At 55.3% G+C, this 14,392-nt stretch overlaps 1 protein-coding gene across 1 annotated transcript in view; it reads right to left on the bottom strand.

Annotated features, from left to right (window-relative positions):
• Positions 1-14,392, bottom strand: part of TAF4 (TATA-box binding protein associated factor 4) — a 70,295-nt gene that overhangs the window by 13,935 nt on the left and 41,968 nt on the right. The window contains exons 4-14 of the mRNA XM_059898533.1: positions 12,615-12,734; positions 11,323-11,445; positions 9,134-9,223; positions 8,367-8,612; positions 6,719-6,866; positions 6,165-6,279; positions 4,017-4,186; positions 3,580-3,710; positions 2,614-2,739; positions 2,111-2,167; positions 1,557-1,676 (exon numbers count right to left, since the gene is read on the bottom strand). Of these exons, the coding sequence (XP_059754516.1) occupies positions 1,557-1,676; positions 2,111-2,167; positions 2,614-2,739; positions 3,580-3,710; positions 4,017-4,186; positions 6,165-6,279; positions 6,719-6,866; positions 8,367-8,612; positions 9,134-9,223; positions 11,323-11,445; positions 12,615-12,734 (1,446 nt within the window). The remainder of the gene's footprint in view (positions 1-1,556; positions 1,677-2,110; positions 2,168-2,613; positions 2,740-3,579; positions 3,711-4,016; positions 4,187-6,164; positions 6,280-6,718; positions 6,867-8,366; positions 8,613-9,133; positions 9,224-11,322; positions 11,446-12,614; positions 12,735-14,392) is intronic.

The following is a 14,392-nucleotide window of genomic DNA, read 5'->3' as shown; positions in this document are numbered from 1 at the left end:
TACATCAACAAATGAAAACTTCACTGGACAGACTGCAGAGCTGACTGGAGAAGACAGGGAATCTGAAGACAGATCAGTAGAAATGATCCAGTCCGAACAGAGGAAGAAGTGACTAAAGAAAAACAAATACAGACTCGGAGACCCACAGGGCAATGTCAAAAGATCTAACAGAGGTATAACTGGGAATCCCAACAGAAAAAGACTGAAACAGAGAAAGTTCTGAAGAAATAAAGGCCAAAGTGTTGCAAATTTGAGGAAAACTACTGACCTACAGATCCAAGAAGCTCAGAGAAGCCCAAGCAGAGTGACCAGCAAGAGAACCAAGTCTAAGCACCACACAGACGAACTTCTAAGAAGTAAGACGATCACCTCAAAACAGCTGGAGAAGTGACACACGTGACAGGAAACAAGCACTGAAATCACAGTGGGGCCCTGAATACGACGGAACAACGTCTTCAAGGACAACGACGGTCACACGTTACGGCTGTTTTCAGGTCTAAGAATAAGAGCTCTGCAATTCTGCAAAACACTCTGGGAGATCTCCCATCTTTTTTGTGATCTGGAACAAGAAAACATGGCTAAATGAGAACAGGAGTTTCCTTGGAAAAAAGAAAGAGACCAGCAGTTAAGACAGGATTCAAGGAGTAGAGGAAAAACGTGAAGGATGGCTAACGTTCTTACAATCACTTATCCCTGTTAGTCGGTCATTCTATAAAATTAAGTGATGTGTATCTGGACTTGCTCGGCTTATTCAAGAATGTGAGAGAAAATTAACCTGAAGTTAAAAAAACAGAGCTGAAAGAAAAAAAAAACAAACTGTCAACATTCAGGGAAAACTTCATTCAAACTTTTGAGGGCGAAATACAACCATTTTCAGGTAAACAAAAGCTGAAAGAATCCATCACCAGCAGATTGCACTACAAGAAACGCTAAATGCTGTCCTTCAAGCCAAAGGGAAATACTGCTGATGGAAGCCTGGAACTTGGGACGAAGGAACGAAAAACACCAGAAATGGTAAATAAGCAGGTAAATATAAAAGACGATGTTTTCTTTCTTCCTGTGATTTACTTGTAAAGCAACTGGCAGTTTGAAGAAAAAATAACAATACTTTAAAGTTGGGTTTGTCATTACATATAAAGATACGACAGCAAACAAAACAAGAAACTAACAAAATCTGGACACACAGAAACAGGCTACAACCTTCCTTCATGCTAACCCCACTACTCAGGGAGAACAGTCAGCCCAACAAAGGTCAGTCTTCTGACAGAATCTCCCCATGTTCTCTTCAAAGTCAGTCTAAATCTCATCATGTTAAGCTACAGTGATCAAACTTCCTCATGCAAAGAACTTCTTGCTCACGTGATATCCACAAACGGGTTGATTTGAATATAGAGTATCGAATGTACCGAGAAAACAAGTATTCCAAGGGCGGTGAGACAACACGTGCGCGAACGAACGACAGCCCGTTCTCAGGCGTGCCTGACTCCCTGCAGAGGCGGGCGGGACGCAGGTGCCCCGAGGCCCTTCCAGCCCCCGTCCCTGCAACTGTGAGGTACCTCTGCTCCCGATCCCGGTCCCGGAGAGTCCACTTTCCTCTTTTTCCTGGGCCCGATGGCAGCTAGTGCTGTGAGGTTGGCATCTCGCTGCCTCATCTGTGCCAGTTCTTGTTGCTGCATCTTTGTTTTGAAAAGGAAACAGGGACTGTCATCTCACACACATTTTTTCTTACTACAAAAGTAATACGTAGACACCAAAGGGTTTTCTAAATTTTCCTAAATTAAAATTTAATTCGACTGTTTTTTTTTTAAACAGTAAGCATATTTTGCAATCAGAAAAACAGTAAAGCAATAGATGCTCATCTTTAAAAGCTCAGAAAATATGAGCAAATTTTGAGAGTACAGAGACTGGACTGCACCAAATGAGAAATTACCTGGAAGTTTAAAAGCACAGGAAAACACTTTTGCAAACATCATAAATCGCTACAGGAAGGCCTACTGTGCAGAGATACCCTCGCTTTCTCAGCCTCTCTCTCCTGTTAGGTGCTGAGGCTGAATGCAAACATATTTTCAAGTGTGCGGTGAGTGCAGATTCTTGGACTGAAAACGCTTACCTCCTTTGCCTTCTGTTTCAACCTTAACTGTTCTGGATCTTCCTGTCTGGATCGAGACTATTTTCAAACAGGTAAAAAAGAAAGATAAGTTGTGACCTAAACGTTCATCACCTGACAGATATGTTATCTTATTCGTGACGTAATGACATCTAAGTCACGTGACAGAATGCATTAAATTTTTAAGCGTTTACAGCTAACAGATGAACATTTATCATCATGAAAATCAATACCATTTGGACGTAAGAAGCACGCCATGGTCTGATGTGACCTGAGGACGGTGGGCCAGGGCAGCCCGCAGGGCTCCGGGCTCAGGTAAGGGACCTGCCCCGCGCGCTGGGTGACCTGCTGAGGTCCGGAGGCTCCCCGCCCCAGCTCCGCTCCTAACCCCGCGCACGTGTCATCGAGGCCAGCCCCAAACCCTGCTCCGGCTCCTGGAAACCCCAAGGGTGTCTGCGAGCGCCCAGGGTGGAGAGGGGAGAACTGAGTGGAGCGCGAGCACTTGCCTTGGCTGCCCGCATCAAGATCTCCCGCTCCTGCTCGTCCTTCCGCTGTTTCTCAATCTGATCAAGCTGCTCAAAGAACTTGAGCTGAGCCCGCACGTCACTTGCCTGCTCGTACCTGTCATCGTCCTAGAAAAAAGCGAAACGGCTGTTTGTCCCGAACCTGGGGACCCAGCCGGACAGTCCGCGCACCGCCTCCCGCCTCCCTCGGCCCCCTCCCCGGGCGGGCGCGCAGACCCAAGCCCCTCTCGTCCCCGACAGGCTCTGCTTCTCAAGTGCTCTGGACGCGCACACGCCGTCTCAGGCAAGTCGTCCGGGGGCTCACGGGCAAGTGTCCATTTTATACACTTTGGTATCATTTGCCTTTTTTAAGTGGCATTTAAAATTTTTTTCTAATAGCATAAAAAGTATCTTCAAAGCAAAATGGCTACAGGCTTGTACTTCCAACGTTGCGCAGGCAGTGCCTGGCCGCTCCACGGTGCCCTTGAAAGAGGGTCTGCGTGACCGAAGAGGAAGGCGGGCTCTGCCTTGAGCCTGCTGTGCGAGGCCGGGCTGCGGCGAGCCGGCCCTCCACAGCACACGACAGGGCACCACTCTGAGTCCCGGCAGCGCGGGTGAGCCAGAGCCCCTCGCGTCTGCACGGACAGCTCGGGCCTGTGCAGCTGCTGGGACCCCCGCCGCGTGGAAACGGGCAGGAGGGTCCACCATCTCCGGAGCTGAGGATGCCGCCTGCCCGGACCCAGAAGGTCGGCTCCCTAACCCGGAGGTCGGCTCCCCGCACCCCCCTTCCGCAGCCCGGCGGAGAGCACGCAGCGCACCACGGGGCTGGGAGAAGTGGCGTCTTCCCAAAATCCCGTCCTGGGAAAACTCAAAACAAGCTCGACGCTCGGCCGCTTCCCCCGTGCCCCCCAGGCAGCACCAGACCCAGGAGGGGCGACGGGGCATCCCCTCCAGGAAACGGCGGGTTACCTTATAAGAGAAGTTCTTTTGCTGAGCCGTTTCTGATATCTTTTCTACAAGGTTCTGCAGCCTCTGTTGCGTGGCGTGTGACACGTAACTCACCACGTCTGGGTGTAACTCTGTTATGCCGTGTTTCTTACCTGGGGAACAGGCGATACTTTACAATCACTGAAGCTCTTTTCTTTCCTTCACTGTTTTTCCCTCATCCCCCAGTTACCGCTTTGTGCAACCTGAGGGTCAAGGGTGGTCTACACCTGCTTCAACGACCTGAGAACGTCACCGCCAACCCCACGAAAGCACAACCCTGGCAAAACAGGTGACAAGGGACAAGGGGTGTCCCCCCCGAAGCCCAGGACAGCTCCACGCGGAGCACCGCAGCCGTGGTCCACGCCAAGCCCACGCGTGGAGGCCAGACATCCCAGGGCCGGTAAGAGACAGGGCCATACCTATTTCTAATATTCTTCTTTGCAGAGGCGCTGGGAGGAGGAAGGTCTCGTCTTTGCAGGACCGCGTCAGGGTGCCCACTAACTCAGAGTTCGTAGCCAATATTCTCGCACTTTCTTCCGACAGGTTCACGCCGGCCATCGACGCTACGTCATTGATGTCATCGTCGTCCCTTCAGGAAAGAAGAGGAGGTGGGTCTAGCCGAACGAGGGCCGCCAAGGAGGCACATGCGGGTGGCCCCAACTCGGCGGGCAGAGGGGCGGCTCCCCCACACTGCCGTCACCTGAGCACGAAGGCGGTCGCCTGCAAGCGAATCTGTTCTTTTAAAGGAAGACCCACCCGAAGGTACGGCAGAATGGGAGTCTTTGCACATAGATGTCAACGCCAAGTTCACAGACAGCACAGCACCTACTCACTGCTTCAAGGAGTTTGTTCTGTGAAACCTTTTTTAAATGATCTCACAGCATTAATTTATTTTTAATACAATCACAAACTCTCAGAAAAGCTGGAGTATAGTATAAAGGACTTTTTCCCCCTGAATCACTTGAGGGTGAGCGGTCGACCTGACACCCACCCCCCGGGACACGGAAGTGTGGCTCCCTGTGGACAGAGGCACCCCCTACAGAACCAGGGGGATGGCCTTTGAAACCAGGCCACCAGCCACACCCAGACCCCCAGGTTTGGCTAACGGTCCCTACGGCATCTCCCACAGCAAAGGGTCCAGCTCAGAACCACGAGCTGCGTTTTGCTGTCACGTCTCTGCAGCCCCTCCCTGACTCTCGTGCCCCTGACACCTGGAAGGTCACAGGCCAGCTGTTCTGCAGCATGTCCTCGTCTTCCCTCTGACGGACGTCCCTTTGTGACGAGATGCGGGCAATGCACCTTTGGCAGGAATTTCACACGAGTCACGGGGCCTTGCTCACCCTGCACACGGAGCTCCAGCGCAGGGGGGCCCTGCCCGGCTTCCCTGCTGTCGGGGCGCCCCTCCCTCCCTGTGCAGTTACGAGGACCTCAGGGGAGGTGGTCTGAGACTGTGCAAATCCCGTTCCCCTAAACCACCCACTTACTCGTTTCTAGGGGCTCGGGTTCCTGTCTGATCCAGCAGATACAACGTCACTACAGACACGGCCGGTGGGAGGGGGCCACTTGGGGGCTTCTGGGAACTCTGACCCTCGAGCACTGTTTTCTGACCAAACAAAGTGCACTAACTCGTCCTGCGCCCTCCCGACTCCGGCCTGGAATCAGCAGCCCCCTAAGGCACCCTGGTCACTGCGGGGGAAGCGGTTTTAGACGAGCCCTGGGCACTGGGTGTGCTGCTGCCATCGTGGTGTCACCAATCCCAGGCCCCCCCCAGTGGCAGAGTGGGCGGCTCCGGCCATAGCCTTTCCCGAGCATCCACAGCCGGACGCCCAGCCCGACCCAACCCCCCGGCTCGCCTCGTTTGCTCCTCTCTGCGTTTCTGACTCCCTCGCACCTGCAGGTGGACGGCAGGTCTTCCCATCTCCGCCACCCGCCCTCTCGCTCGTGGACGTCCTCCCCACCCGCGGGCCCCCGCCCTCCGTGCCAGGCGGTGCCAGGCACCCACCGCCTCGCCCTGCCTGGAGGCCGACCCCGGCTCAGGCCACCACGCTCCAGCACTGCCAACACCTGCCCTGCTCCCTAACCGCTTGAGGGACGAAGCGTCTGGGAAGGGACGGGAAGGACCACCCAGGTCCCCCGACACGTGCACTTTGCTGGATCCGAACCAAAGCAGCCGCTGCGGCCCTTCCTATGGCGACGCCCAGACCAGCTGCTCGTCAAGAGACCAAAGCACAGCATCTCTGAAGGGTCTGAGGTTGAAAGCAGGACACAGAAGCGCCCTCTGTGATGACTGTGATGCGCTCAGAAGGCTGAGCCATCGTATCACAGACGCAAATCTCCCACTGGTTCGCGCGGAAGGTCAGCTGCTCTGCCATCCCGCCCTGTCTGCGGCAAATGTCCCTGAGCTGCTCTGGGGGAAAACACGCACACAGCGTGCGTGTGTGCGCGCGTGTGTGTGTGTGCGCGTGCGTGCGTGTGTGTAGGGAATGAACGCAGCCTCAAAGCACCAACGGCCACTGGGCGAGGCCCTTCCCTCCGGGCGCCTCCTGAGCCACGGGCTCACTCCTTACCTAAACGAGCCTCCCCCGGGCTCCTTGAGCTTGTTTTTCTGTGCGGCAGCTGCTTGTGCCGAGACAGTAGAAAGAGCTTTGGTTCCAGGTAACACGGCAGGTTTCACCACAGGGACTGCAAAACAAGAGACGAGGGTATGCCCCCCGCGCACGGACTCGGAAGCGGAGACACTGCCGTCCCCGGTGCCAGGTGGGCTGCGGGGAGGGCCACTACCCCCCGCCCACCACAAGGAAGCTTCCTAAAACGTCAGAAACGTTGGGTTACTAACTCTAGATTAGAGTAAAAACGTAAGCAGCATCTCTCACGCATTTGCCTTCCTGTATCTCATCAAACTTTTTGAAGTGTAGGTAAGAACCCAGTCCTGAATGTGTAATTGTAAAAATCGTACTGACGGGGCGATGCCCGTACAACCCTGTGAATGTACCAACACCACTGAACTGTACACCTGTTCACGTGGCTAAAATGGCCAAGTTTATGTTACGTGAGTTTCACCACAATTAAAAAAACAGGGAGACGGGGTCCTGGGCAGAGCGGCCCGGCCGCCGGCCCTCACCTGGCTGCAGCTGGTTCAGCTGGATCTGCTGGGGCGTGGTGAGCACGATGCGGTTGTGGGGCTGCCGGAGCGCCACCATGGGCGTCTGCGTCAGCGTCACCTGCGGCGGCCGGATCAGCGCTCCAGGTTTGGGCGGCGGCTGGATCACCTGGGGCAGAGCCCACGGGGCACGTGAGCACACATCCCACCCCCGTCCCCACCGCCCGAGGGGGCTCCCACACCTGTTCCCTGCCCGGGGCGGGGGTGGGCAGCCTTCCGGGAGGACCAGGAGGTTCAGCCGGGGGCACTGCATCAGGCGCCACGGCTGCAAGCTCCTGGAGACAGATTAACTGCTCGGAAGCCACACACGGGGGCCCTGAGGCCAGCGCCTGGAGGACAGTGTTTACTGAGCCTGCGAACCAGCGTGGAACAGCCGACTTCTCCCCAGATGTGAGCACAGGTGCCGGGGCGCCCCCTGATCCCTTCCAGAGTCTCTAGGGCTGGATCAGAATCCAGCTGCTGAATTTTACGAAGGTCACCTGGTGCGCACACTCTTATGTTACAGCGCACTCGGGGAGGGATGGGTGGTGCCCGGGGCCCAGCCATCTCTGCAACAAAACCTATGAAAATTCACACTGTCCAGAATGAGCAGACACACGACTGCCTGCAGGAGGTTCAGGCCAAGTTTTGCCACAAACTCAGGGAAGAGCCTCCAGGTTTCACGTCCCTACGGCCTTCAAGGGAAGCAGGTGATGGACCGGTGGTGCCCGACTCTGCAAGGGTGCGGCAGAGCTCCACCCCTCCAGTGAGGGGCATGCGAGCGAGCCCTGATCTCACACCCGCGCTTTGGCCGAAGCACACACACGGCTCCACCTCCCGTGGGAGCCTGTCTTCCTCACCACCAATCAAGGCAAGAACAAATGCAGATTTTAACTTGAGCAGGTGAGAGACCACCACCCTTCATGACTCTGATTGCCCACCTGGTTATCACTTGAGCATTATCGTAAAATACACTCCACAACCTACGAAAGTGACGTGAGGACCTGCGTTGTTTTAATTTTTTTTAACTGTCTGTATAGGAACAAATCCCTTTGAAATTTAAAAAAAAAAAAAAAAAATAGCAACTGCCTTTCTACACTGGGCGAACCCCATCTGCCTGCAGGAGCACGTTCAATCCTCAACTCTTCCCAGCAGAGACACCCTTTTCTATAACTACACGACCAGAACCCTGGATCCCAACCACAGATAAATCCACCTTCAGCAGCCGTGCCTCCCGAGGATCTCTGAGCCCCAAACAACGGCTGCAGAGCTGGGCTCTAGACCATGAAACCTGACGGGTCCAGCGCCAAGCACTTAGCGTCGGCTTTGTGTATTTGGGCCATTGCTCCTAATCAAAGATAACGTCCAGCTAAAAGATCCACTGCAAACACACTGTGTCCATTTAAACCAGGGACGCCCGAAACAGTACAGACAACGGACGTGCCAAAGGGCAAAATTCAGTAGGCTTATTTCGTTTTACTGAGAAATAAATTCCAAAGCTGCAGGGCCTCGGCCCCTGGCTGACACCTCACTATTTCGGATCCCGCCCCAGGTTCTCCCTGGCAGTCTCTCTGAGCCACGGGCGGCCGGGCGCGCGCGGGGGAGCAGGGCAAGGCTCTGGCCTCCATACCAGCGGCGCGGGCTGCCCCTGCTTGCCGACGCCCACCGGCGCGGGCTGCGCGAGGCTGATGACAGGGGGCTGGAGGGCGCTGGTCACGGTGGCCGCCGTCTTCCCGGCCGTGCGCTGCACCGAGCCGCTGAGCACCACGGCCGTGAGCGCGGTGGTGGCCTGCGAGGCCGGCGGCGGCTGCTGCTGGCTCTGCTGGATGAAGGCCGCGGAGTCGGGGGTCAGCTGTCTCAAGGCGGGCAAGCTCCTCTGGGCGGAAAGACAGACACAGGGTTGGCTCCCTCCTCGACTCAGAAAACGAGAACACGTCCTCGGCCAAACAGCGTCGGTCGGGGCCTGAAGGAGACGCCCCGGACGCCGGGTGCCGGCATCCCAAACCACTGTCCCCCGACCGCCGCTGAGCAGGGCGACCCTCAGTGACAACTGGCTGCAATTTGCTTAAAAAACAAACCAGAAGCGCCATTTCTGAAATGCAGTCACGCGCGTTAAGGCAGTGGAGGCACGTGAGCGACACCCTCGCCCCAGCGGCGCGGGGCCCCCGTCTGCGGGGAGAGGGCCCCTCGCAGCCCCCGGCTGGGACACGACATTGTGGCCTCAGGGGCGGGGGTCTCGCAACTTACAGAGAAGCCTCGAAAGAGAAAACTTAGCATTCTGTCTCAGGGGACTTGAAAACTGCAAACGCACCGGTGACACCCGTACGAGCCCACCCCTCCCCGGGACACGCCCGCCCCCCACCCGACGCTGGGTGCTCGCAGGGGGCTTCAAGTTACCTTCAGGAAAGGCACAAGGTAAGGTTGAGGTGAAGAATTAAGTTCTCGGTATAACCTACTAGTGAAATCTTCTGCTTCGATTTTTCCGTCCTTAAAAATAAAATTCACATTGAAATTCCTCCACGAATACAAACTCGCACACACGTAACTTTATGCAGCATTTCTCTGGTCTCGCGTTTTAGGACTGGCCGCTCCTCACGCCAGGTCCTGCGCTGGACGAAGGTGCGGGCGGGCCCAGGGGCCACGTGCTCAGCTGACACGGGTTCCCGGGCGTGGCTGAGGCCCCCGGCCCTCCCCGCGCCCCGCCCCATCGGGGCTCACTGGCCCACTCCACGACTCCCGTACGCCAGCTCCCACGGGACATTTACGTGGCACCTTAACCCACCGCAGGTCAGGCATTTTGCCAGGTGACAGACTAGCCTAAAAGTACCCTCGTGACCAAGCTGGAAGGTACCGCAGACCAGGGACACCCTTACCCAGAGAGACCACACCTACGCCGAGACCCCAGAGCAGCTGGGGCGCCGGCAGGGAGAAGCGAGCGCCCAGACGAGAGGGCCCAGACCCCGCTCTGGAAACCAAAGCGATCTGGGTGTGCGGGCTGGGGGATGGGACAGCACGGGCACCCGGGAGGGGTCAGCACCGTCCCAGCCGGCTCTGCCGACACCTGGGAATCCTACGAGACAAACTCTGCCCACCTGCGCCCTCTCACTCGAGGTCACCTACCACCAGCAGCCAAGCCCATGGCTGACTGGGCCCAGTTCAAGGGGGGAGTGGCCAGGGCTGCAAAGAGGTCCTGTAACAAGGGCGGAACGGGGGGTCCCGGCGCCCTGATAAGGGTGCAGCACAAGGGGGACGGCACTGGGCTCATCTGGAGGTGAGGGGATGGGGGGGTGGGACAGTCGACGAGACGAGCCCACGCTTCCAGCGCCGGGGAGGGACCACAGACAAAGGACCGTGGGAAGAAAGGGAACGGCATTTATTTAATTAGAAATTTTCATTAGAAGGTAAAATTGTTATAATTAAAACAAACAAAAAGCTGGGAATTCTTGTTCCTCGCAGGAGAGATTATTTTTCAACCTCTGAGTTTCCTGAAAAGATTTAAGGAGCATCTGAAGCGATCATTTTTGCTTGTGAGAGCGGGACTTCATTCCTTTCCGGCCCCAAACCCACGTGGTCTGCAGAGACGGCGCAGAGCCAGCCCCCGAGGGTGGCTCCCCTCCAGCCCAAGCCCTCGGCACGGAAGGGAGGCTGCGAGCAGAGGGTCTGAGCCGGCAAACCCACCAGCAGGACAGAAACGTCCAACAGCCCGTCTGCTGAGCCACCAGGTTTCCTTGCAAAGAGAAACCGAGAGGAAAGGAAAACAGCAGGAAGGAGGGGACCCCCAGGTTACCGGCGACACAGAGGCAGCTGCCACAGGTGGACCTGACCGACTCTGACCGAGCCCTGCAGGCAACACTGGACTCAGCCTCTGGGCACCTGGGGGCTGCGAGGGATCCTGTGTTCACAGGTTATGTCCAGGCATCCGTGCTGAAATATTTATGAGACTGGGGAGGGGTTGTGGGTGGCAACGGGGGCGCAGCAGATGCAAAGTCATATAAGAACTCATGACTGATGAAGCCCGCAGGTGGCCCAGAAGGGCTGTCATTCTGCTTTCCGCTTCTGTATCACTTAAAATCCTCCGTGAAAGGGACTTCCGTGGTGGCACGGTGGATAAGACTCCGCACTCCCAATGCAGGGGGCCCGGGTTCAATCCCTGGTCGGGGAACTAGATCCCACATGCATGCCGCAACTAAGAGTTCGCATGCCACAACTGGGGAGCCCACCTGCCGCAACTAGGGAGCCTGTGAGCCGCAGCTAAGACCCCATACAACCAAATAGATAAATATTAAAAAAAAAAAAAAAAAAACCCTCCGTGAAAAAGGTAGAGCAGGTGGAGGAGTGAGCGAGGGCCTTTAAACACCCTCCATCTGGTGAATTTACATCGCTCCTCTGCGGCCAACATGCCGCGCGACTGACGGGGCGGAAAAGGAGCTCCTAGGGAAGCCGTCCTGCTGTGAGGTTCCGAGAAGCCAGGCTGGCGAGCGGATGGCAGGGTGGTGGGCAGAGGGGCCCAGACTCCGGCCGCGCCCCGCCCCCCATGGCCAAGTACAGCGCTCTAAGGCAGAAGGGCCGGCGTACAGAGCTCTTACCAGCAGATTCTGTACCAGTTCTTTCACGTTAGCGGCTGTCTCTGTAGACTGTTTACCAGATGAAGCCAGTTTTATTAGCGTAGATAAAAAATTTTTACATTTCTTCACGTTCTCCATAGTTTCCTGGATAGAAGTTAAAAAGATGTAAGCGGAAAACTCTTAAAAGGCAGATTTTCATCACAGCTTTTAACTAAGATATGGGTGTCATATAAGAAATGTGTATTTCTGGGCTTCCCAGGTAGCGCAGAGGTTAAGAATCCGCCTGCCAATGCAGGGGACACGGGTTCGAGCCCTGGTCCGGGAAGACCCCACATGCCGCAGAGCAACTAAGCCCTGTGCTCCACAACTACTGAGCCTGTGCTCTAGAGCCCACATGCCACAATTACTGAGCCCGCGTGCTGCAGCTACTGAAGCCCGCGTGCCTGGAGCCCGTGCTCCGCGACAAGAGAGCCACCACAGTAAGAAGCCCGCGCACCGCAAGGAAGAGTAGCCCCCGCTCGACGCAACTAGAGAAAGCCCGCGCGCAGCAACGAAGCCCCAACGCAGCCAAAAATAAATAAATAAAATAAATAAATTTATTTTTAAAAAAAAGAAATGTGTATTTCTTTTCCTAAATTTCTTTGAGGAAAATGCAGTAACTCTCACGGCCTGATGATGGGAGTATAAACCAGGACGTGTGCTCTGGAGGCACAGACCCAAGTTTACAGCTCACTCAGCCCAGCAATTCTACTTATAGAAATGTAACTAATAACCAATAAATGTAAAAAAGATGATCTATAAGACATTCACCTTGATGTTGCTTATCATAAAGAAAAACTGATACCTATCTAAGTGCACAATAAAAGAAACTGAATTATGGCACAGATACTAAAGACGATGAAAAATACTCAGCAGAGAAACATGAAAAACGTTAAGTCATAAATAAAGCACGATCCCACTGGTTTAAAGATTCATACGTGTGCAGGAAAACTGCTGGAGATAAATGTTAAGAGGGCAACACTGCCGCTCTACAGACCGCAACCACTGTGCAGCCCCCGTGTCACCCCTCTGAACACACCTGGTCTGGGCTCCATCCCACAGACGTCCCCCACGGCCCGAAAGCCTCGTGTAGGGTGGTGGACCCTTCCTGCGGCCCTGCAGAGACCACTGCCCTCAGACCCACTCATATGGGGCCGTGGAGACCCCAACGCATCCCCACGTTGGCGGCTGTGGCTCCCCCGGGCCGGCCAGCGCTCTGAGGCAGCACGAACCACACACATGGCCCCAAAACACGGCCGAGAGGCGGCACTCACCGTAGCGGCTGTGGAGGTGGTGGTGGCCCCCGGGACCGTTCGCTGAGGTGTCCCCGTCTGAACAGCTGTCGCCGTCCCAAGTGAGGGTGTCTGGGCAGCGCCACCCAGAACAAGCTGAGGCTACGAGAAGCCAAAACACAAGGTAGATAGAGGCTGCGGGGAGACGGCCTTCAGGAGACTCCCTGTAGCAGGCGGGACCCCACGGGACATGTGGCCTCAAGGGACCACACCAGCCCCGCAGCAGACCGCATCCCCGAGGGCCACCTTCCTGAGCACCGAGGAAGCAGTATTTTGCAGCAACAACTGACAGAAACGAAGCCAATGGCCGGGAAGAACCTGGTTGTCAGAAGTCGATCCTAGAAGTCACATGGTGACCAAAACAAATAATCTTTTAATAACCAAACCAGATCCCGTCTCAGAACTGAAAAGAACAAACAGAGAAACCAACTGAAAAGCCCGTCACCTGGCTCGTGCAGGCAGGCTGGTGACAAGGAAGCCAGGACGTCACACGCACACGGGCAGGCCACCCCCCCATGCGGGGGGCGGCACCAGGACTCGTCGGGGTCCCGGGCTCCCCCACCGCTGCCGGACCAACCTTTCTTTGCTCCCCCAAAGCGAGTCACATCCAGAAACATCCTGGAAAGGGGGTTTTCAGAGCAGGCGGGGACTTGATGTAGTTGGTGTTGGGAGGGAGGGGCTACTTTGCTAAACGAATATATTTAAGCCAGCAAACAGCTAGACATCAAACAACAACTGTCCTCGGTCAAATTCCCAAGACTTCTAGTCTACGTGAACAATCAGGATGCAAATATTTACTGTTTTTTTTTTTTTTAATTAGCACTTTTCCAATTTAAAAATGGAGGCTTCTCCAATTTTTTAAACGTTACTCTCTTACGACTTCGGAAGGTAGGGGGCAGTGTAACCCCGAGCATGACTCGCCTGCGGCTCTTCTAAGCAACCAGGCCCCGGCGCCCTGCCTGCCGCACAAGGGGCTCTGATGGCACGGCCGCTACGGCGGGCGGCAGGCGGTGGGCGGTGTGCGGGCAGCTGTCTGCATCCCCCAGGCTGTGGACACTGGTTTCACGGGAGGACTGTCAGTTGGAAGAGATGATGGGCTCTTCCCATATTATCTGTGTATTTTACTTGTAACGTTAAGCATGTATTACTTTTGTAACTACAAAATGGCAAATAAAAAACTTCAGAGGAGACACGTAAAAGAACTGACCAACAGCCATCTTTGGGCAGCAAAAGGGGAAGAGCAGAGCTGCCTCGGGACACCCAGAAACAGCCAGGGCACTTCCAATTCTTGGGAGTTTTCCTTTACATCAAACTTTATTCCTCACACTTGCTTCTACTGGTCGGATGAATACACGTTTCAACCTGGATGATTCTGAGATTGTGGGAACCTATGTTGATAAACTTATTTTCTACTAAATCTCATGCAAAAGCTGACCATGAGCTTCACTACCTTCTCAGAAAAGATTCCTTTCACTATAACTGAAGTTCAGATGCGCCAATCAGACTGAACTCGGGCCAGAAGACCCTGTCTCAGGAAGCGCCGTTGCCTGGGCAGCTCCTGTCGCGGGAGACCACTGAGCTCAGTTACTTGGGACCCAACTGCTCCTCCAGCTGTTCTGAAAAGCAATGTCACGGCTGCAGACGCCAAAAGGCAAAGGAGGCCAAGACCAGGGTGAGTGGAGAGAGCACTGGACGAGGTGCGGCTGCAGGGAGGCCGGCCGAGGCCACACCGGGATCAGGGTCCGGAGCCGCTCACACCG

Source organism: Balaenoptera ricei, chromosome 15, assembly GCF_028023285.1.
Source record: "Balaenoptera ricei isolate mBalRic1 chromosome 15, mBalRic1.hap2, whole genome shotgun sequence".
In the NCBI taxonomy this organism is placed as follows: Eukaryota; Metazoa; Chordata; class Mammalia; order Artiodactyla; family Balaenopteridae; genus Balaenoptera; species Balaenoptera ricei.
Note: the sequence above shows the minus strand (reverse complement) of the source record. Positions and strands in the feature narration are given on the sequence as shown.